At 40.6% G+C, this 23,054-nt stretch overlaps 1 protein-coding gene across 1 annotated transcript in view; it reads left to right on the top strand.

Annotated features, from left to right (window-relative positions):
* SYN2 (synapsin II) overlaps nucleotides 1-23,054 on the top strand; it is a 167,362-nt gene that overhangs the window by 48,561 nt on the left and 95,747 nt on the right. Inside the window, exons 2-4 of the mRNA XM_064432211.1 lie at nucleotides 14,183-14,240; nucleotides 16,697-16,788; nucleotides 21,794-21,950. Coding sequence (XP_064288281.1) covers nucleotides 14,183-14,240; nucleotides 16,697-16,788; nucleotides 21,794-21,950 — 307 coding nt within the window. The remainder of the gene's footprint in view (nucleotides 1-14,182; nucleotides 14,241-16,696; nucleotides 16,789-21,793; nucleotides 21,951-23,054) is intronic.

Raw genomic sequence — 23,054 nt, 5'->3', positions numbered from 1 at the left:
AACAACTCCCATTCCTTCAGCTGCTCTCACTGCTGCCTGTGCTGGCTTTCCACTCAGGAGTCATTAAAGGCATTTTGAGAGGAAGGTCAATACCAAACCCTCCAATTATCCCCTTCTCCAGCAGCTAAGTGCAGAAAACAGCCCCGTTCCAGGCTGGAGAAGTCATTCTGAGGTGTTTTTCCAGCTGGGAATTGTGTCTGAATGTACAATAATGATCCTCTGGTTCCTGTCAGGCACACCAAGGAAATAACACAGCTTTGGACAGAGCTGCTCACCTCCACCTGCTCCTTTCTGGGCTGGAAATGGGGGATCTGGATTGGTTCAAACACATTATCCTGCCACGAGGAGGGGGTGCTGGGGATAATTTGGGGGAAAGTTAGGGAGGGAGGATGGAGAGGAACAGGGGTGCAGCTGATTGTTGGCTTAGGATTATTTTTTTTTACTCAGAGGTCATTTAAAAACTTTTATTCTATTTTTAGTTTGATGTGACAGGTGAGACAATGTAGATGTTAGAACTTATTACAATTAGAAGTTAAATAGTTCTTAATTATAATCTATTATAAGGGTTTGTTGGTTTATTAATTTTTGTCACACTATACTGTAAATGTTTTAAGTTAAAAACCTAAAATTAATTTTTGTGGGTCTTACTATAATGTATCTTTTACAGTTCTCTTTCTCTAAAGTATCTAGTGTTATTTGTAAGGCTATCTTTGGAAAGTTGTTTCTAGTTCTATTTCTCTCTCAACAATGTTTCTCTTATTCTATAGTATTTCGAAGTCAGTATTTTTATCTCAAGGTTTGTGTACAGATGTATGCTATGTGAGCCTTCTGTCAGGCTGTGAGAATTTTCTACAAATCCATTTTCCACATTTCTCCCTCTCTCTTGAATGGAAAAAAAATAGTTTTGTTTATTGATTGTTGTGTATAGTGAAGTATATAAGGTATTGTTATTAATATTGTTATTATAATAATTAATGTATAGAAACATTAATTGTTATAACAAGCCATTATTACTATATAAGCCATCAATGTGTCACTGTTCCCAGCTGTCCTGGCTGTCACTGAGGGCTGCTGGCAAGATGAGGGCACTTAAAATTAAGATTTAATCTCTCAAAAATGAGGAAAACTGTGTAATTTTTCTGAACTCTTTATTGCCTGTGTAGATACCTAATGACAAACTGGACTAAAAGTGGTCTTGTTTCCTCTTCTTTCTTTTGGATGAGTGATGCAAAAAAATCATCATAAACTGCTGTTGAGAATTTCCCCATTTCCTTTGTCTCAGTTTTTGGCATCTAGACCTGTCTTGTGTTCATTTCTGGGCACAAGGCTCCACTCTGCTTTCCCTCCCCCTCCCTGTCCAGTGTGGAGTTTTTCCCATCCAATGTGGAGTTTTTCCTGTCCAATTGGGAGTTTTTCCTGGAGCTGTCCCCCAGCCAGGGCCGGCCCAGGTGTCACCTCAGTAATGGGGGACCAGGCTCTCCACACTTGACATAACTTAAAAAGTGAGATTTATCTGATGGAAGAAAGAAAACTTTAGGGAATCTAGTCTAGTTAGTGTTGTTTTATTAAATAATCAATAATGAATGGTTTTTTAAAATATATTTTTGAATTTTTCAGTCTCTCAAGCTGAGGTAAAATGTAAAAGCAGAAGGCAGAGATGGATTTTGGTCCATGCCAGCTCTGTGTGTCTTGTGGAAGCCTCACTGCAGCTTGGATTGTGAGAAGTTATTTTCTTAATTTTGATCTAAAATCCAGCTGAGAAAATGCCTGAGCTCCTTCCTTTCCTCTGAAACCTTGCAGAATCAGAGCTCAATAGGCAGCAATGGTGAATAGATGGAAATTACTGCTCAAATTACCTTTGGTTGCTCCGGGTTTATTTACAGCGATTAATATTTCGGTTTAAAATTAAACCACCATTGCTTTTTAATTAGTAATTAGATTGACAAATTGGTGCAAGCACTCCAGACTGGGGTGGTTTTGCAGTGATTTTCCAGAGCTGCAGCTCCCGGCAGATGGCAGTGCTGGACTGGATGTAGGTGGGACCTGCTCTCCTCCAGCCTGGGAAGGGGCAGGAATTCAAATTCACTCCAGGGATTGGTTGTTCCCCAAAAACACACCTGGCAGAGATGGATCTTGGTTTGCTTTGCTTCCCTTTCCTGGAAAAGAGGTGGCCTCGACACCCCAGTGGGGTCTGAAATGGCTGGAGAGGCAAATTCTAAAGAAATGTAGGATTTTTGTCTTGAGTGATCCTGGTTGAGCTCACAATGTGAAATGTATTTAGAAGAAATGCCCATAAACACAAAACCCCTTATTAAAAGTCTCTAAGATTTGTTTTGGTTGCCCTTAAATCTTCATAAAGGAATCTGCCTTTTTTTTTTCTTCACAGCACATGTTATGGCTGGATTATCCAAAAAAAATGAGATCCACTAATAAGAAATCTTAAAAATAGCCTCAAAACAAAACATAATGATAATAATACTTCAGGTTCTGTCTGTAACTCAACAGTGCATTTATTTTTTTTAATTAGCTGCTGGGCAGGGGAACAGGAGAAGTAATTAATGAGAATGGAGCAACTCAGAGGAGCTTGCAATGAAGTTAATGAGTGCAAGGCTCACCAGGTGTGTTCTTGTTGTTGTGGGAGATAGGGGTTGGTTCAGAAAGTCATAACAACTACTGGGGTAAGAAAGAAGCTCTAAAGTGAAAGAAGAGAAGAGGTGAAAAGATAGAAAATCCTGACTTCAAAAGTAGTCAGAAAGATTCATGGACTTATTTTTAAAAAAAAGTTAATGGTCGTGTCTGTGAATCCTTGTGAATTTTCTTTTGATTGTGCTGTTGGGATCTTGGGCATTACTTGCTCATTTTGTGTGCTCCAGTTTCTTCCCTGCTCGCAAATGAAAAAGAGGATTTGAGAAGGGACTGGCAGAGTGCCATTGTGTGGGATTTTGATAGGAGAGCTGCCTGGAATCAGTGTCTGCTGGAACTGCAGACTAATTTGTGTGGATGCAGTAGCAAAGCAGGCTGAGCGCAGCAGCCCTCCCTTCCTAAACTTGCAGGATGGACACCCTGGGTCTCCAGCTCCAAGAACTTTTCAGCACATGCTGGATTTGTGTCCCAGCAGGATTATTGTGGAATAATCAGGAACACATTCTCCCTCTGAGCGCTGTTATTGTTTACTTGCTGGGAGGATCGGCCTTGCCCAGAGTCGTAAATTCACAAGTGAAAATATTTACCAGTAACCAACTGCAGATTGGGCTCTTACATAACCAGGGCTGCTCTGGAGGGGCTCTGCCAAATGGCAGCTTCTCCATGGGAAAAGCATTCCCACCCCCTTCTCCAGGGGAAGCACTGCCAGGGGCTGCAGCCCCGGGGGTGACCAAGGATCCACCAGCAGGGAGGGGACCACAGCCTCCTGCAGCCCCCTGGCACCATGGGTGAATCCCAGAGGATGAGCTGGGTGGGTCCAGTTTGTCTCCTGGGGGACCGTGGGTGAATCCCAGAGGATGAGCTGGGTGGGTCCAGTTCATCTCCTGGGGGACCATGGGTGAATCCCAGAGGATGAGCTGGGTGGGTCCAGTTCATCTCCTGGGCACCCTAGGCTCAGGGCTGTGTGAAATTCACCCAGGAATGAGCAGGCAGAGATCAGCCCTACACAAACCCCTGAGGTTTTGGAACAGGCTTTGCTGTTGTGTGCAAAAAAGAACACGGAGAGGTCCTGTTCTCATCCCTATAGGCACGGGGGGAATTAATCCCGTGGCTCTGAATCCTTCAATTATGTAATTATTGCAACTGTTGCTACGTGGGGCTGTGTGTCAGGAGAGAAGGGTTGTTTGCATCTCAGTGGCTTCGTGCCTGTTACACTGCCATGTTTTAGCAGTGAATCTCAGATCTGACAGCACTAAGCTGTGCAAAAAAAAAAAAAAGAAAAAAAAGAGGGAAGGGCAGATTTGTTGGAATCCCAGCCTGTGCTCAGCACTGCTCTGCTCCTCTCAGCTGCGAGGGCTCGGGGTGCTGGGGGCATGCAGCACAGCCCTGGGGACACTGCTGCATCCCCAAATCCCAAACCTCTGGTGCTCCATGCTCCCCCACTGCAGAGCTGGACGTGCCCTGAGTGCTGCAGCCCTTGGCTGGGTGATTCTGCACCAAACACTTGGGAGGGTGTGGAGCCTGTCTGATTCCAGTGGTCATTAAGCACTGAAAACTTGGCTCCTTTTTGCTGTACAAACGATGAGAGGGTGTGAGCCATGGTGGGACTTTGTATTATTTTATTGCATAGTTACACCAAAACGAGTGTGCCTGTCGCTGACAGAGATTTTCTGGTTTTAATTCAGCTCCTGATTAGATGCACCATGAACAAATAAAGTGTTTGCACAGCTGCCTGTCAGACACCACTGTCAGGAAGGTCCTTTCTCATTTCTGGTGGCTTCCCCTTTGTCACAGCATCCTCACCTTGGCTCTGTTCTGTGTTACAGATCCCCACAGACTTTTCCTGCCTTTGAGCTTTATGGGCTGTTTCTGTGCAGGAATTTTCAAAGTCCATATTCCCAAGGTCAGGCTCACCTGGGAAAGAAATTTAATGTCCATGTCTGGAGCATTACTTGTGGTGCCAGTTTATTGTTGGAGAAAACAGTTCACAAACCAGCAGTACTGGGAAATTCTGTTGTTCCCTCATCTGTAGTGAGAAGCTGAAAAACCTCAAAACACTGGCCCTTGGTTATTTGGCTTTTTAGAGAATATTGAAATCAATAAACCAAGCATGGGTTTTTGAAGTACAGACAAAATTATGTGATTGTATTTCAAGGTGTAATATTGAACTACAAGGTGGTGAGTTTAGTTTTCTAACACACTTGGGAAGCTTAACAACCATGAAAAGGTGATACTGGCAAAAACATTTTCTACTTTCTTGGTATCCATTTTCACAGAGAATTATCTGTACAATGTCATTCCCATGGCTATTGGAACATGAGTATCGCAGGGTAATTGAGTTTTTGTGGCAGCATTCTGGACCTTCCTCTGGAAATGTGTGTCTCTGAGGCTCATTCTTCCAGAATAACTGATAAATTCTTTTTTGTTTTCTGCTGAGCACAGTGGATTAAATTCTCCTTTCCTTGCAGAGGGGAAACTCCACTGGAAGTAGCCCCCAGCTTTCAGATCCACATTCGGAGTCAGAGGAGACTCATGAAACCAATGGAAACTTTGGGTATGAGTGAGAAAAAAGCCCACTTTGAAATATTCATTAATTCACCTGCAAATGGCAGAGGATCACACAAAGCATCAGCAATTAGCAGTAATTTAATCCATGGGAAGTCAGTGATTAATTTCATTGTGAGTTGTTGCTAATGCTGCATGAAACACATCGAGAGTGTTCTGACTGCTCTGTTAATGTGCTTTTTCTGGTAGATTTAAGCAATTTATGAGTCAGGTTGATGCCTTTGGTGCCTATGACCCATCCCTGAGCAGGCAGGCACTGAAATATTCCCAATATTTCCATGCACCTCCTCCCTGTGACCCCTGCCCAAGAGGGGCTGACCCCTGGGCAGGTCCCTTCAAGCCAGGAAATGCAGGGCTTTGATCATGGCTCAGTTTCTCAGTGACTGGAAACCAGTGTTTGGACAATCTCATCTGCATTTCTTCCTACAGGAGAGGGCAGCAAAAGCCATAAACTCCTTTCTTTCCTGCAACTGTGCAGGTGCTAAACCAACATGAGGTTTTCTGAATGATCCACTCAAATAAAACCAGAGCAGCACGTGGTTGTCTTGAGTATAAATACAAAAACATAAGTTTCAGCTGCATGAAAAAGAAAATTGAAACATCAAATGCTGTTTTACACGGATTATTTGGGTTTTTTTGTTCAAATGGGGCCTCAAGTGTTCCTGTAATGTTATGTTAGTGGCAGTGCATGACTTGCATCTTCCCCCTCTTTCTTTCCTCCCTTTGAGTGGTTCATTCAGAAGCTCAGGGAGCTTTTTAAGATACAGTTTCTGTGTTAAATTCACGATCCTCAAAGGTGAAAATTCAAACAATGTCATTGAGCAACACGTTATATTTACAGTAGCACTGTAGTCTCTCCAGGCATAAATTATTCAAATTTACCTCAGAGAGTCACACATCTTCCTTAGAAACATCTGAAACACCTTGGAGAACTCGGTATAAATAGAACAATTAAAAAGGCAGATGCATTTCTGATTAAAAACTGGATTGGATTCAGTCTCAGAGGCTCTTTCACCCCATGCTGGTTTATCTGGCTTTTCAGATGTTGCCAGAAGTGACCTCATGGCAGTGTAAAGTCCTCAGGTTCACTGGATTTTCTTCACCTCAATAAGAAAAAATAAACTAACATAACTTTTGGTTATCTTCCTAGCTGGTTTGGGTTTTTTCCTGTCGCAAATTATTCACCAGGGACTGCACTGTGGGACATTTTTGCCAGTTATTCAAGATGATGTGCCTTCCTTTCTGAACAGGGTTGCTCAATAACTGTTTGTACTCCTTTATCTTGGTTATCAGCAGATGAAATGGAAAGAACGGACTACTAAGTTGGTAGGGAAATGCCAAAATTTGTTGCTTTATCTTGGGTTATTTGCTACAGGAGATAAGGAGTTCAGGGCAGCTGGTGCAGAAGATGCAGTTTGAGGCTTGAGCACCAATAAAAGCTGGATTCAGAGCAGTAATATTTCGTAATTTGGCTGGCAGTGTTTTCCTGTAGAAAAGTTGGAACTTTCTGTTCATCTCATGAGTACAAAATATTTTTATGACCCCAGCCCTGGGAAAGTGTAGTAGCAGTCCTAATGAGTCTAACAGATTTGGAAAAGGTTAGAATATGTTGCATCACGTATTGGGTCTTCTGCTGGTGAGGGAATGAACATTTAAAAATACTCATTTGTCATCCCATTTGCAAAAAAAGAGCTCACAGAAGTTACATCGTGACCATAAATCTTGCAGAGAAGAAATGGGCTAATGGTAAATATTACATAATGGGAGGTGTGGGATTTTGAGACATTACCAGCAAGGCAGACTGGTGTTTGGGCATGAAAGAGGGCTTGTTTCACCTTGAGTGGGCAGAAAATGAGGCATTTTCAGTTGAGCATGCTGTTTGAAAGACCCAGAAAATTTCAGTTCAACGGAGACATTCAGGAGTAGGAGGCATTTTCTTCTGCATTACATCTCCAGTGAAAACACTGCTCAGGCACAGAGCAGAGGCACAAACAGAAACCCTCCAGAATAAAAAGGATTGGAAGAATAAAAAATGAAATTAATAAAATGGCTCTGTTTAGTTTAAATGATCAGAGTAGAGGGGATTTGATACATGTCAAGGGATGGGAGGACTTGTTAAAAAAAAAGGGCTGGCAATGAATTAGGAGAATAAAAAAGGGATTGAGGTGGAGGTTATGAAAGCCTCTGAAGTGCCACAAATAAAGTTGTTGTGAAAATAAAACCCCACCTTTCTAGCAAGAAATGTGTGCAGCCCCGACAGGGAGATTGAATAATTGCTGCTTAATAAAATCATGTTATTTCTAGCTAGGCTATGGGTTATTTTTAAATAAGTTTTTAGAGCTGGATCTCTTTGGGCAGGGAAATCCTCCAGTGGGAATTGTTCACTGTGGTTTTTCAGGAGTGTGGCTATTGCTGGGGAAGGGGATGAGGGTGCATGCAGGACCCTCATACTTGGGTTTTAAGCAAATTTTTAACAAAGCTCTTTGCTCCAGGCTGCAGAGGTGAGGGCGGGAAATCCCTGCAGAAGAGGAACAGTGGTTCCTGCAGTGTTCTCCTGCCCTGCTTGGTGTGAGCTGTAGGGTGGCTGTGCCCTCGTGTGGAGTTTTATCTTCTTTTTTGCCAGGGATGGGATTAAATGTATGTAATGGCATTTCTTGTTGGGACTCAGATATTTGTTAGTTCTTATCTATGTCACAGTCTCACAAACCCTGAGTTCTACAGCACTTCACTCCAACAAACTGAAAATGGAGCCCCATCTCTCTCTCTACAAAGCCTTTAAGGATAAACTGTCCAATTAAGAAATTACACCTAAATGACCTAATGACCAACCACCCATGACCACAATGGGGAATTTTTTATGCAATTACACAAAACCACCCAAACCCATGGAGAAGAAGGAGAAGGTAAAGAAGAAGGAGCAGCCTCCACCCTAAACCCTCCATCTTGCTTTATATATATCACTATATTCTAAACCCTTCAACTCTAAGTTTTCCACCCTGTGATATTGCACACTTTTATTTAAAGCACACACCCAAAATTCCAGTTATATCCATCAATCAATTTTGAAGCTTCTCCACAGCCTCAGGTCAATACAGTGTGCTCCTGGGGGTCAGTGCCTGGCAGCACAGAAAGTCTGGAATTCTCAGTATCCAGGGTTCCAGCACTGGTGCTCCTGTATAAATGGGCAGCTCAGAGATACAGAAATCCTGGCAGAATGAACTGTGACAGTGCCAGGGACACGCCAGCTGGCAGGACTGTGCTGAGATGCACCAGGACACGAATTCTTGCCTTTGTCCCCAGTAATTCTCTTCCCATCTGTTATGATTGACAGCTCTGGTATAGAAATATTTGATGCAGTGATTTCAGGTACAGAGACACCACGAAGCCTCAGACATATTGGCAGAAGCACCTTTTTTTTTTTTTTTTATGAGCAGCTTATTTTCCCCTTCAAAATGATGGACTGAGAGTGAAGAAGTGCATCAGTCATGTCCTACCCGGCATGCTGGGGAAAAAATGTATGAAATAAATCAAATTTCAGTTGGGGTTTCTGTGCACTGTCACCTCCTGGGGTGGATGGCTTTGAAGGGCAATCCCTGTGTCCTTGGCATGGCTGTGCTGCCATTGGAGGGCATTTCACCCAGCTGGGTGATGAAGAGCAAAGCAGAGCTGTGCAAGTGTGAGCTGTGGAAGCTGCTGGGGTCACCTGTGCTGTCCCAGAGCCAGGCAAAGGCACTGCTGAGATTTACAGCTCCTGCTAATGGAGATTGTCATCAATCTAATGGAACCCAGCTCAGCAGGCAGCACTGCTAGAGCCAGGAGTCACTCCAAGTCACACGTCTGGTGTGTTCTGACATTTATTTTGTGCTGGGGGGCTGCTCCCTGTGAGGCAGCCTCTGTATGAGGTAAGACCTTGGGAAAACATCACTGTTTTATGTGAGAGTGGCTGGGGCAGGTGCCAAGGGTGGAACTCCACCGTGCAGACACAAAAAGGACTTGCTTTAAATCCAGACAGCTCTTTGCAGAACCTCAGTAACATTTGGGAACATCAAGGCCTTTCAGAGTCAGGTTTTAAGCAGAATATTTTTTTGTAAAAATGTGGAACAAGCAAATAAAAGAAAGCCTTAAATCACTGGGGTTTATTTCTATTTAAGCATGATAACTCATCAGAGGTGAGTTACCCAAAGCTTGGCTGATGGGGAAGGAAGCCCAGCCCAGCAAAGGTTGGTACTGTCAGCTGTAGAGCACATGGATTCTGGCACAGAAATCCCCTCTGGTTCCAGTGGGATGTGGTTCAATTCCCATAAAATGAAAATGCTGTGCAGATCTTATCATACACTGGTTTTGTTAACAGCATCTTGTGGTCTTCCTGTATTTACAAAAGTCTTTTTTAATTGAACTAAAGAACAAATGATTTCTAATCCCATTTGAACTTGAAGACTGGGCTCAGCTTGAAATCTTAACTCGAAGACAAGATTTTGTTCCTCTTCAGCTTTTGTCTGGCCTGTCACTGAGTCACTTTTAGAGTCCATGGAATTCTGGCTGGGTCTGTGTCATTTGTTTGTCAGTATCCTTACATGCAGTTCATTGATAATTCCTGTAAATGAGTTATTTGGGAATATTCTGTGTGTGCGTGTATGTATGTATGTATGTATATATATATATATAAAAAAATATATGAGCTCTTATATAGGAGCTCGTACAGCACAGGCTCCTCCTGTGTATATATGCATATATATACATATGTGTGTATATATATATGTATATATGTTATATACATATAGAATATTTGAGAATATTCTGTATATATGCATGCACACATGTATAAATGTGTGTGTGTGTGTATATATATATATATATATATACATATATATATATATATAGAGAGAGAGAGAGAGAGAGAGAGAGAGAGATTTTAAACCAGGTTGGTCTCATGGCATAGTAAGATACTGTGGAACTGTAGGTAGATGCTGTGTAGCTGAGTAGGGAAATAAATCAGATTTATAATTTATATATTTGAAACCCCTTTAATGGCTCTGCTTCATTGCTTGTCCTTGGCAAAGTTCAGTGATGGAGTGAGTTCGTGTCAGGCTGCCTCTATGGCAGCTGCATATTCTCTGGTGGTTTAATTTTAAATATGAATAGTGCAGCAAGAAATACATCAATATTTCAGGTGTTTTGAACAGCCTGTGGCTGGAAGAGGCCGTGGCAGAGCCTTCAGTGGGCAGCATCCCTTCCCAGCTCTCTGCTCTCACTGTGGCCTTTGGAAAGCACTGGTGGAGTGTCAGGTGGATGATTTCTTTCCTTTTCTTCTTTACCCACAATGCAAAAGTCATCCCCAACAGCAGAACAATGTTACTGTAAGTGCCCCTGATGAGGGGTGTGTTTGGTTTTCAGTTTCACTCCTGCTGGCAGCTCACCTCAGCCTCCTCAGAGCCCTGTCCTGGACAGCTCTGGGAGCTGCTCACAGCCATTCCACACTCTGTGCCAAGAGGAATAAAGCTTAACAGGAATCTGAGCCTACAAGTGAGTGGAATTCTGTAAATAAACAACGCCAAACAATTGCATTCCTCAGCTCCCCTCCGTAAAAAATAAAATAAATTACCATAAGTATGTAATGAATTTCATTATGATAGGACTGCCTCTTTCTTTTATTGCAAATGGGAAATAATTCAAGCAGGGCATGGCTGAATTTCCAAGGTAGAGTAAATAAAATTAAAACTGGGTTCTGTGTCACAACAGACACATGGTAACTAATTCTGAGACTTTATTCTCAAATGCTCAAGTCATGGAACTTTCAGCTATAGAGTAAATTGTTTAATTAAGAAATGACACAAATTATTTTTATTTTTAACCTAATAACTAATTACTTGTGGTTTGCAATGTGGATTTTTTAATCTAATCACGCAATGCTACTTAAATTATGAAGAAGAAGGTGAAGAAGAAGGATTAATTTAGGTTTTAAAACTTTTATCTGGTTTTATATATATTATTATATTTTAGAACTTTAAACTCTAAGTTTTCTACTATGTGATATTAAGCACTTTTATTTACTCTACACACCCACAGTCACAGCTCTATCATTAAATTTTGAAGCTTTCTCCACAACTTCAGGTCAATGCAGTGTTCTCCTGGGGGTCAGTGCCTGGAAGCACAGAAAGTCTGAAATTTCCAGCAGCCAGGGCTCCAACAGATACCAGAATAAATTCTTGGCTCAGCATTTGGAGAATATTGTGGAATATTATACATTTCTATAAAAATTGTTGGCTAAAGCTGCTGCAAAATTGATTCTCTTTAAATGATTGAATGTCAGGTTTGTTTTTGAGCCTCAGATTGCTTAACTTCAATCCTTACTACTCCTGTTTATTTTCAAAGCTGAAGTCATTTGTTGAAATATGAATCATGCCAGAGTTCAGCTCTTTGAGATTGCCTCATGTTTAAGTAGGAAGACTGAATTTAGAGTAATAGCATCTCACTAATTAACAGCTAATGAGTATTTTGGTTATCTCACCAGCACATACATGCAGTGGACTCAGAGTAAAGAGTAGAAGGGTGTGTCCTGGGCTCTCTGTGCTTTCCCAGTTCCATTCCTTCTCTCGAAGAGCTGCCAGTTGCTGGAATGTCTTAGGGCAGCTTTTGGGGGAGGTTTAATCTCTGGATGGCCAAGTTACCATTCAAATTTGAAGAAACTTGTGACCACAGCCCTCTCCACAGAGAGCAGCAGGCACAACTTCCCAAGGATTTTTCCTGTGAAGGCAATGAGAAGCACAGAGAGGAGAAGGGAAAACAATCCTTATCTCTATTCACTGCTCCCGTTTTTGCACATGTGGAATGTGTTATGGAGATTGTTTACGCAAAGTGATTTGGGTATTGGACACAAGTGAAAGTTGTTTTGAGTGATTAGCCAATTGTTCAGAGCTGTGTCCTGACTGTCTGGAGACAGTCACAAGATTTCTTTAGTACAGCATAGTATCTTTTTCATACATTTATAATATATTAGTGTAATATAGTATAGTTTAATAAAGCAATTGTTCAGCCTCCTGAATCACGGAGTCAGAGCACATTATTCCCCACCAGGGGGATTGCCTTTTTCTATGATAGAAACTGAGTATTTAAACTGGCTTTCCAGTGGCCAAGAGGCAGCCTCGCTATAATGCAGTCAAGATAATTGTATTTAAATTAAATGTGTCATGTGATGTCTAATAATGCATTTAGCTCACCCCTTGCTGCATCAGAGATAAAACCCAGGAGCTTATCCTGCTCCCAACAGAATTCAACCAGAACAATGCTGTTAAATCCATGGGGACCAGAACTGGAGTTTGGAGTATTTTTTGCAGTGGTGAATCTTTAGTTTTTCAGAGGGGCATTAGAGCTGTCTGTTGATGTGAGCTGGGTGCTTTCCTCCTGAGGCAGATCCCTGATTGTGAGACCTTCCTCCAGCTCTGGCACAAATCTTCTGGCTTTTCCCATAAAACACGTCCAGAGTCCCCAAGGCTTCCAAGAGATGATGCTCACATTCCTCTTAAGGCATTCCAAAACAAATCTGGAAGATAAATAAGTGATTAATGATATTTCTGTAAATTAGGTTTATATTTAACTTCTACTTTTAGTATTGCCAAAAATATTTGGTAACACTAAGCTGAATGTGCACCTCCTAGAACAGAGCAATGGATTTAAAACTTCATCTTTCATGTGTATTTATTGCAAGAATACAGTTAAAAACATAATAATACAAATGCTTTCTTCTTCCCAATTGCATGTTTATACAGAATTAATGGTTGGGCAATATTTTAGTGTGTGATTTCAGTATAAGCACTTTTACCATCCATTATCCATATCCTTAAGAAATATCCTTAAGAAATACCCTTATTCCTTATGAAATGCTGCCCAAGGCAGTGTTTACATTTGATTATTAAGAAATTTTGTTTATCCACTATTGAAAGCAGTGGTGAAATTCTTCTGGATCACAGCAGAAATAAATTATTAATATATGTATTGCTATTGCTTTCATTGGTGATACAACAGCATTTTGTTAGATGTTGGAAATGTACAAAGCTGCTCTTCTTTAACACTTGAGGTGATGTTCTGTGGTGTTCAGGTTTTGAATTGTGCAACAAATTTTTTCCTTGTACACAAAAAAAGCAGGGAAGGTACACTAAGCTTTGGCTTGAGCAAAGAAAATGCAGAGAGGTTGATCCCATATTCCTTCAACAACATCAGAATGTCAGATTAATTCTTTTTTATCAACAGATTTATCTTTTTGTCTTGAAATCCTCTTTTAGTCCAAAGCAGGTACATTCAGCCTGAGGGATACAAGGGATGAATTCCTGGAGGAATGTCTGTTTGTAAGGCCTGGATCAGTGAATTCAGCTCTGTTTTATCCCAGCAATCCTGCTGCATAATAATTGCTCATAAACTCTCTTTCACATTAATTATTTCATATCAAGTCAATCTAGAGGAAGGAAAACTGATTAGGAAACCAAGCAGACACTCAAATATCTGACAACAGCAGTCTCCAGTTCTCTGACACTTTAAAAACAATGTTAAGTTTCTAAGCACAGGATTCCCAATAAACCAGTTTTTCTAAATTAGCTATGTGGATAAAGATGAATGTGAGTGGTTGTTAGGAAGTTGTTCACAGGGAAATGAATTTCCACTGCCACTGTTGACTTTGAGAGCAAGATGGTACCTGTTTAATAGGGCTCCCTTTATATTGTTTAACAGCTGTGAAACGTGTACTTCTGATGTTTCATCATTTCAGTGCATTTTCACTTCAGTGCTGGAAATCACATTATGCTTTTTGTGATAAAATATTGTGGGGTGGGGTGGAGAATACAAGGGTGGCAAAGAAGGGGAATTGTGCAAGTGGAGCAGGTAGATTTAATTAATATATTTGTGTGTTTTCAGGACATTGAAGGCAACACAGGATTGTTACAAATAAATACATCCTTGATTTTCTCTCTTTTTTTTCCTGCAGGGCCAAGGCTTTTCGTGGAAAAAAGGTCCATGGAGAGTATGACATAAAGGTGGAACAGGTAACTGACTTAGCCTGAATGTTATTTTTATATCTCTGCATTTCTAGAAGCACATATATTTAATAGATGTATGTAATCCCTCCCTGGGGGGATTTAAAAGCTGTGTGCATGTGGCACTAGGGGGCATGGTTTGGTGGTGGCTTTGGATTGATGATAATGGAGATTATCTGAGAGGGCTTTTCCAACCTAAATGATTCCACGGTTCTCTGTGCATTCATGTACAGAAAAAATCAAAATCTTTGTACCCCAACCCCCTCACAATTAAGGAAATGTGATGGTTTGGGCTGGAGTACAGCTAATTTCCCTCCTGGAGCTGCTGGGGTGTTGGTTTGCTATGTTTCCACTCACAGCTTTGGCTTTAGCTCTTGAATTCTGTTTATCCCAACCCACAGTTTTCCCACTTTTACCCTTCTGTTGGGTAAAAAGTTATAAAGTTTTCCCACTTTTACCCTCTGGGTGAGAATGGGTACGGGGCTGAGCTGCCAGCTGGGGTTAAACCACCAGCCCTTTTTTGGCACCCAAAGTGGGCTCTTCTGAGGGGATTTTGACCATAATTTTCACAGCATGAAAAACATCTTGTATTCAGGAGTTGTTGCTTAGAGACTGTGAAGTTCCCAGACACTCCATGAATTACGTGTGGCAGTTCTGTATCACTAATTCCCCACTCAGGAATATAAATGTGCTCTGGGTGCAGTGCTAGCTTGTGGGGGTTTAGAAAAGTCCATAATAAATAGGAACAGGCATGGAGATATAATTTAGGATGCACTACAATTATGGCTATTTCATTTAAGTGAAACTAGGGATTTAAATAAGTCTTTTCACTGCTTTGAATCTTGAATTGCTCAAATAGATGTTGCTGTATGAAGCATCAGTCCTTGAGTTGTTTTGTCATTGGATTTTCAAGGAGTGAGGGAAAGCTGTCATTACCTGTGTGTATCCAGCTGATCCAAATCCACTCTAATGGTACAGCATCCACTCCTTACACCTCTGAATATCTGATGCACTTGGCTTGGGAGCATGGAAAGCTTTACCAGGGTCTTCAGGGGTATTGAGGGAGAGGCAGGAAAAGGAAGACAGTTGGTTTGTCCATTCCCACCTAGGCCAGAGCAGGCAGCTGACAGCACACCCCATCTCTTGAACAGGAGCAAAAACTCGGGGTGAACCTGGAATTCCCTTCCTGTGCTGCTAGACCTCCCATCAGAGAGAGACTGCAAGTTTCTGAGCCACACAAACCCTTTTGTTGCACACCAGCATAAAAATAGCAACTACTGCAGTGTCCTGCTGCTAATACCATTTATTGTAACAATAATTATTTCATTTCTACGCTGCCCTTCTCTACATACAGTGTCTTCTATCACGCACTAAGCTTTTAGAAAGGTTTATTAATTGCAGATCAGTCTCGGAGTGGATTGACTGAGTGTGACATTTGCAGTGCCTACACACAGACCTCATTCTCTCCCCATTTGCACTGGTTTTGCAATAAGCTGGGGAGTGCTGTCCCAGGGATCCCAGGAGGTGTGAGGGTGTCTGGGTTTAATGAGTCCAAGCCCTGAGTGCAGAGCCTGGGCTGCAGCAGTGGGAGGAACAGCTCAGCCCTCCCTTCCCGAGCGCCGGGTGTGAAACGCTCCCCGCTCTGCCCCAGGAAGACTTGCAGTAATTCCATTTTTCAGGAGCAGACTAACGAGGATTGTGACACTCTCTATTCTGTGCTGCTCCCGGGACAGCAAAGACACTTTTATTTATCCACCAGGAGACAGCTGGCTGCATTTCAATTCTTCTGCTGGGTGATGTTATTGTGGAGTGCCTTGAGAGTCTAAGCTGGTGAAAGGCTGGGGATAAATGTAAAACATCCTGTCCTTTCCTTTCAAATTGCTGCAGATTCAGAGTATGGGAGCAGCTTCCTTTAAATTCCACATTTCCAGGGTGAGAAGAGTTTTGAAAAAGTGCTTTGATTGAGAATTTTGTGAGACAGTTGCTTATTAACACCAGATCTTTTTTTAAAAAAGAGTAAATGCACATAAAGAAAATCAAAAGGGATGAGCAGTATGAGGAGACACTAAATTCTATAAGAAAATGTTATTTTAATTCTGCTTTTGTGCTGTTTTCTTCAAAACTTTATGTCAATGTTGAGCCTGTATTAATCTCTCTGATAACATTGTGCGAGGCAAAAATATAATCCCAACATTTCTGTGCAGACATGGAGGAGTAAATCCACTTGCTACTGCCCCACAACCCATTGCCACAACATTTTTTTACCTTTTGCTCTCTTTGGACTAAAACCTTTTGAAATGTGATGTGTCACACTTGACAAATACTGCTGGATCAATGCCCTCTTGGTGCTCATTTTATTTCAAATGTAGATTGTCAGCACTTCATGCCCTAATGCTGAAAATAAAGTAGTTGGAAAATAAAGGTAAAATAAACCAGACTGACTAACAGGAGTCTTTTCTTCATAGGCAGAATTTTCAGAAATCAACTTGATAGCCCATGCTGATGGCAATTATGCAGTTGATATCCAAGTCATTCGAAATGGCACAAAAGTTGTCAGGTAAGCAAAACCCCATGGAATATCAGCAAAAAGCAATAAATGGCATCATGTGTGGATGGGAGAGGGGCTGAGTGTTTGGGTTGTGTTTGTGGACTTTGAGTGATGCCCCTCAGGGAGAGCAGAAAATAAAATATCTGATTTGTGACAACCTTCCTCTGACACATCTTGGCATTTTAATCATGGGGGAAATGGATTTATTAAGGGAAGGAAGTCCTGAATAAATAATACATGGTTGGGAGTTGGGGTTACTGATTTGGGTTTTATGTTTGCTACAAAAGGACCCAAATTTGGTGATTTTGTGCCTGCCAGACTTTCCCAGAATAGCAGAATTTATTTCCAACAAGGAATATTTTCTATTGAAACAGACCAAGTCATAACACCCTTCTCAGGACAGTTACTGGAATATTCCTGCCTGTTTGAAACATTTTGGTTTAAACACCTCAGATTTCCCAGCAGCTGTTTTGTCTAAAAAGGATGATGCCAACAAAGGCAGGGTAAATTTGACTTTGGTTTTTTTCAGGGAGGACATCAACAGCCTCATAAATGTGAGGGGAGAAAACAGGGCAAAGAAAAAAATTAAGGAAGTATTAGAAAAATTATATCAGCAAAATTATTATATTGGCAAAATTATTATCAAAACTATATCCAATATTTCATTTAAATTGTGAGAATTGCTCCTATTTTGGCTGGTGCATTTATGTGTAAGTGAAGTGCAGCAGTTGTTTGGCTGAAAAACTGAATTTAAAGGCAGAGCCACACAAGCATGTTCTGGATCTTCATGGTTTGCAGAACACATCTCCAAATAAAAGATTTGAATATGTCTGCTCATACATGTAAAAAACCCAAACAAACAAACAAAAAACATAGCAAAAAAAAAAACCCAAATACCAAAACAAACAAAAAAACTCCAGTAAAAATATTAAAAATAAGTTTATGCTTCAAAATTCCAATTCTTTACTCTCTGGCATGTTTTAAAAATATTGCAGTTCAATACAAAAACAGTGATCTTGTGCCAAACCCGCAAGATTATTTCCTTAGAAGAGTTAGAGATTTGATTTTTCTTAGGGTTGGTGGAATTTTTTACCCAATGATGGAAGTTTTGGAGCCAAGAAATCTTGATCACTTCTCCCTAGTGGCTTTTCTGTACTATTCCAAAAAGTGTTTTAAAAAGTATCAAAGCCAAGTTACCATCAAAACATGTCAGGAGAAAATGAGGGCTGGGAATCTCCAGAAAATAACATCTCCAAAGATCTGCCGGTCATGAGAAAACTTGATAAAAGTGCTGCTTTTGTTAGGAAAAAAAGGAACTTTGTGTTATCTGATAACTCTGAGAACGAGATAACACTGCTATAGTTTTATGGGTAATTTGTTTATGCAAATAGAACTACCTGAAGCTGATCATTTTCCCTCAAATCTGGTGTGAGACACGTGGGGATGTGGCTTGTGGAGGTGCAGGCATGATGGGAAAGCAATTCTGTGTTTCTGTGATAATTGGAGATATTTGTTATCAATTTGATGCCCAGAGTGACCTTGTATCATAGTTTTATAAGCAAATTATTAGTTAGAAAAATCATAGAAATTTTAATGACAAAATTTTGCTGGTTTGGTTTAGTTTAAGAAGAAAAAATTATTTAACAAGTACCAACTTTTTTTTTTGTGAATGAAAATCATACCATGAAAAATTATATTTTCTGTAACCTAATGCTGAGATTTTTGGATCTTGATGCTGGAGCCACAATTAAAATTTTTCTCCTGGCTTCCTTCTGCACACAGTCACTCCATCCAGCATTAATTACAGAACAATTATGGCAATGTATCATATTCCTTTGAGGAGCTTTTGCAAAGCAAATGGTATGTCTTTATTTTTAAATTTTTAAAAGTACATCCCCTCCATTCCCCAATTCTTTCATTAAATTGTTTTTTGAGAGGACACTTTCTGTTCTTTTATTTGAAACCACAGCACTGTCTGGGATGTGTTATCTTCCTTATTTTAAAAAATAAAAGTTGCCTCTTTCTTTCACTGAGGGATCTGCAATTTTGATGAAGGCATGTGGGAATTGGAAAAACAGAAATTTCTACAGACACTGAAGAGTTTGACCTACAATCTTAGAAAAAGCTTATATTAATATAGAAATAAAATACACAAACTTTAAACAAAAAATCATAAACTCATGTTTCTATAATTGTAAGAAAAAATATACGTCAAGTAAGTAAAACACTATATTAATAAAATAGTGAAGAGTTTATCATGTAAGGGTGTGGCTGTATAGAATAAGCTAAAAGTTTAAAAATTATAACAAACATATATATATGAATATAAAACCTATAAATAAAACTTATTAAAAACCTATAAAAACCTATTAAACAAAAATATCCACAGTGCAACAAAATTAAATAAAAATAATAAGTCAGAAAAACAAAATAAACCTTATAGCAACTATCTATTATATATATTACTTTATAACAAAAAAAACTTGTAACTACTCTTAAACTCTTACCAGCTACTTACTCTCATAAATCTCACAACCTCTAAAACTAAAATATTTATCTGAACAATAAATCATTTTTAACCCAAAAATAGTCATATCCCTTCAGTAATAGCAGTGATAAAGGCATCATTAATCCTCTAAGTATTATATTCATGCTGGGCCTGTAAACTGGATTTCCATGTCCTAGACTCTTGGCACCCCCATGAAACCTTGATCACAACATCTCAGGGCTGTGCTGCAGATATTTTTCAGGAATCCTGTTTAAAAGCAAGGATTTAGTTTCAGGTTTTGCTCAGTGCCATTTTGACAACTCTTGACTGCAAATCCTTAATGTTGCTTTTGCTAAATTGTGCAGGTTTGGGGTTTTTATTTATTTTTACAGTGGCACTGGTAAAGCACTGGCACAGGGTGCCCAGAGCAGCTGTGGCTGCCCCATCCCTGGCAGTGCCCAAGGCCAGGTTGGACAGGGTTTGGAGCATCCTGGGATAGTGGAAGATGTCCATGAGTGCCTTTCACTAGAAAAGAAAATGAGCTTTAAAAGCTCTCTTCCAACCCAAACCCTTCTATGAGCCTGTGATGTGAAATCCAAGAATCCAGCTAATCTGCTTGGACTGCTGCACCCAAGCTGGGATCTCAAAACTGCTACAGTAATGTTAACATGGATTTTAATTGTATTGTTGTTTTTATTCTCCCAGACTGAGAATAATTTTGTAATCTTCAGTGTTTCACCCCAGTAAACAGCTTGTATTTATTCAAGGCATGTAAATAATTTCACCAATTTACTATGCTAATTTAATTTACCCTGCAGTTATACCTCTTTTAGTAAGTTGAAATCTTCAAACTAGTCTGGGCTTTCTTCCCCTATAAAATTGGAATGCAGAAAAGACTTTCAACCATCAGATTTAGGAGTGAAATGCCCTTGTTCTGGAGGCTCTGTCCTGTTGGTTTATGTTTTCTATTTTCCATAACCTTCTCCAGTAACACAATGTCAGGGTTGGAGTAAGGTGAAGATGGTGTCAGATTGTTGGCAAAAGTGCAGGGTGATAGGCAGGGAACCACGGGGAGCAGCAGGGGAAATGCTGGTCAGATACCAGAGAGAAGAGGGGGAAATGCAGCTGTAGGTCAAAAAATTCATTTTGACAAGTCTCTTGATCCCAAGTCCAGTTGTGATTCTCTCCATTACAGTCTGATTCCATTTGCCAGCAATGTGGTTGCTTCATACCTTACTGTCCTTAAAACAGCCTGACAATAATAGTGAAAAAAAAAAAAAATTAAATTGTTCCCCAAAAGCCCAAGTTTGTGGCAGACCCCTTTGCCTGCTTTAGTTTTGCTTGTCACTGCTCAGAAACTGGAGAAGACAAACTAAAGACATACCTAGAAGTTATAGATGTGATTTAACTGTCAGCAAGGAAAATAACCTGAAATCCATGATAATTTCTCTCTCCTCTTAATGGAACCCCATTATTGAGGGGATGCTGAACAGATTAAAGGTGTTGCAGATTTTCATGAAGCCTTTATGACTCTTTCCATCTTTTATCATTTCCCTTTGGTCTGAGTGTTTTTCATGAAGCCATCATGGTTCTTTCAATTTTCTCCCTTTGGTTTGAGTGTTTTTGATGAAGCCATTATGGCTCTTTCCATTTTTTTCCCTTTGGTTTGAGTATTTTTCACAAAGTCATCATGGCTCTTTTCACCTTTCAGCATTTCCCTTTGGTTTGAGTGTTTTTCATGAAGCTATCATGGTTCTTTCCATTTTTTCCCTTTGGTTTGAATGTTTTCCATGAAGCCATCATGGCTCTTTCCATCTTCTGTCATTTCCCTTTGGTTTGAGTGTTTTTCATGAAGCCATCATGGCTCTTTCCACCTTTTATCAATTCCCTTTGGTTTGAGTGTTTTTCATGAAGCCATCATGGCTCTTTCCAATTTTTCCCTTTGGTTTGAGTCTTTTTCATGAAGCCATCATGGCTTTTTCCACCTTTTATCAATTCCCTTCAGTTTGAGTGTTTTTCATGAAGCCATCATGGCTCTTTCCAATTTTTCCCTTTGGTTTGAGTCTTTTTCACAAAGTCATCATGGCTCTTTTCACCTTTTGTAATTTCCCTTTGGTTTCAGTGTTTTTCATGAAACCATCATGGCTCTTTCCATTTTTTCCCTTCAGTTTGAGTGTTTTTCATGAAACCATCATGGCTCTTTCCATTTTTTCGCTTTGGTTTGAGAGTTTTTCATTAAACCATCATGACTCTTTCCATTTTTTCCCTTTAGTTTGAGTGTTTTTCATGAAGCCATCATGGCTCTTTCCATTTTCTATCATTTCCCTTTGAGTGTTTTTCATGAAGCCATCATGGCTCTTTCCAACTTTTGTCATTTCCCATTGGTCCCATTGGTTCCCGTTGACTCATGGTTCGTATGTTCTTCCCTACTCCCCCACCAGCCATTTTCCACCCTCTGCAGATTTTGCTGTAGAAGGAGAACCAGTTTGCTGGTGGATTATCACAACTGTGGATGTTTTTTGGCAGGTCATTCCGGCCCGACTTCGTGCTGGTGCGGCAGCATTCCTACAGCATGGCGGAGAACGAGGATTTCCGCAACCTGATCATCGGCATGCAGTACGCCGGCATCCCCAGCGTCAACTCCCTCGAGTCCATCTACAACTTCTGTGACAAGCCCTGGGTGGTGAGTGCTGCTGCTGCCTTTGGGGGCCCCCAGAGCAGAGGCCAGGCAAGGTTAAGAGAATAAAGTGGGGATTTATGAAAGCCTTCAGCAGGCACAGCTTGGGCAGCCACAGCCTCCAGAGGCTGCAGCCAAGGTGGGTGATGGGCACGAGTTTTTCACACAATTATCAGTTTGGGACATTCACGTATCAGGGGTTAATGCTCCAATTCCAGCTGCAGGTAATGAAGTCATTTACCCCAGTTTGCTCCCCCAGATCACTTCTGGTTATCCTTTTTGGGGCCTGAGGCAGTGAGGTGTCCTTGAGTTCCAGACACAGAGAGGAATTGTTGTCTCTGAATAAAACCTGAAGACAGTAACTAACACTCTAAATGGAGTATTAAAGTTATACCCTAATGCGGTACAGGATTTGAAAAACATAAAAGCTAAATCCTAAACTGGATTTGAAAACATAAAAGCTAAATCACTGCACCTGGAAATTTCCAGGGCCTGGCATTTCAGCTGCTGCACTGCGTGTTTCACTCCCCTTCATGAATGTTGATTATCAAACTTCCCTCGCTGACCAGTGAAACAGTGGAAGGATTAAAATCCAAACTAAGATATTTCAATAATTTTTTTTTTTTTTTCAAAGAGCCAGTGTGGAGACAGAGAGGAAAAATCTTTGTAGTACACATAGAGAAATAAATGAGGCATCCAACGGAATGCCTCCCCACTGCTAACATGCTTCCTCAAGTGGGGAAAGAGTGTTTATTCACAATTTGTCTGGGAAAAGCAAGCTGAGAATATTTCTCATATTTGTGGTTTTGAACATATTTTCAACAGGCTCTAGCCAGTGTTTTCCTCATTCCTGTGACATTTTTGGGGCTATGCTTGAGCAGGGCAATCTGAAGCGACTCGTTTCCTCATTTGAAAGCCCTTTTCATAACCGTGTGCCTCTGCGGTAGGGGTTGGTCCTTTCAGTTACCCCTGGAGCACTGAGGCACCCTGGAGAGCCACTGATCTTTGCCAGTTTCAGTGGAGAAGCCAATGCTGTTTTTCTTGACAAGTTTTGGAGAAATGGAGGTGGAATTTGGTGATCCTTTTGGTTCATGAAGAACTAAACATTAG

This window comes from Passer domesticus, chromosome 9 (assembly GCF_036417665.1).
Source record: "Passer domesticus isolate bPasDom1 chromosome 9, bPasDom1.hap1, whole genome shotgun sequence".
Taxonomy (NCBI): Eukaryota; Metazoa; Chordata; class Aves; order Passeriformes; family Passeridae; genus Passer; species Passer domesticus.
This window is presented reverse-complemented; position numbering and strand designations above follow the sequence as displayed.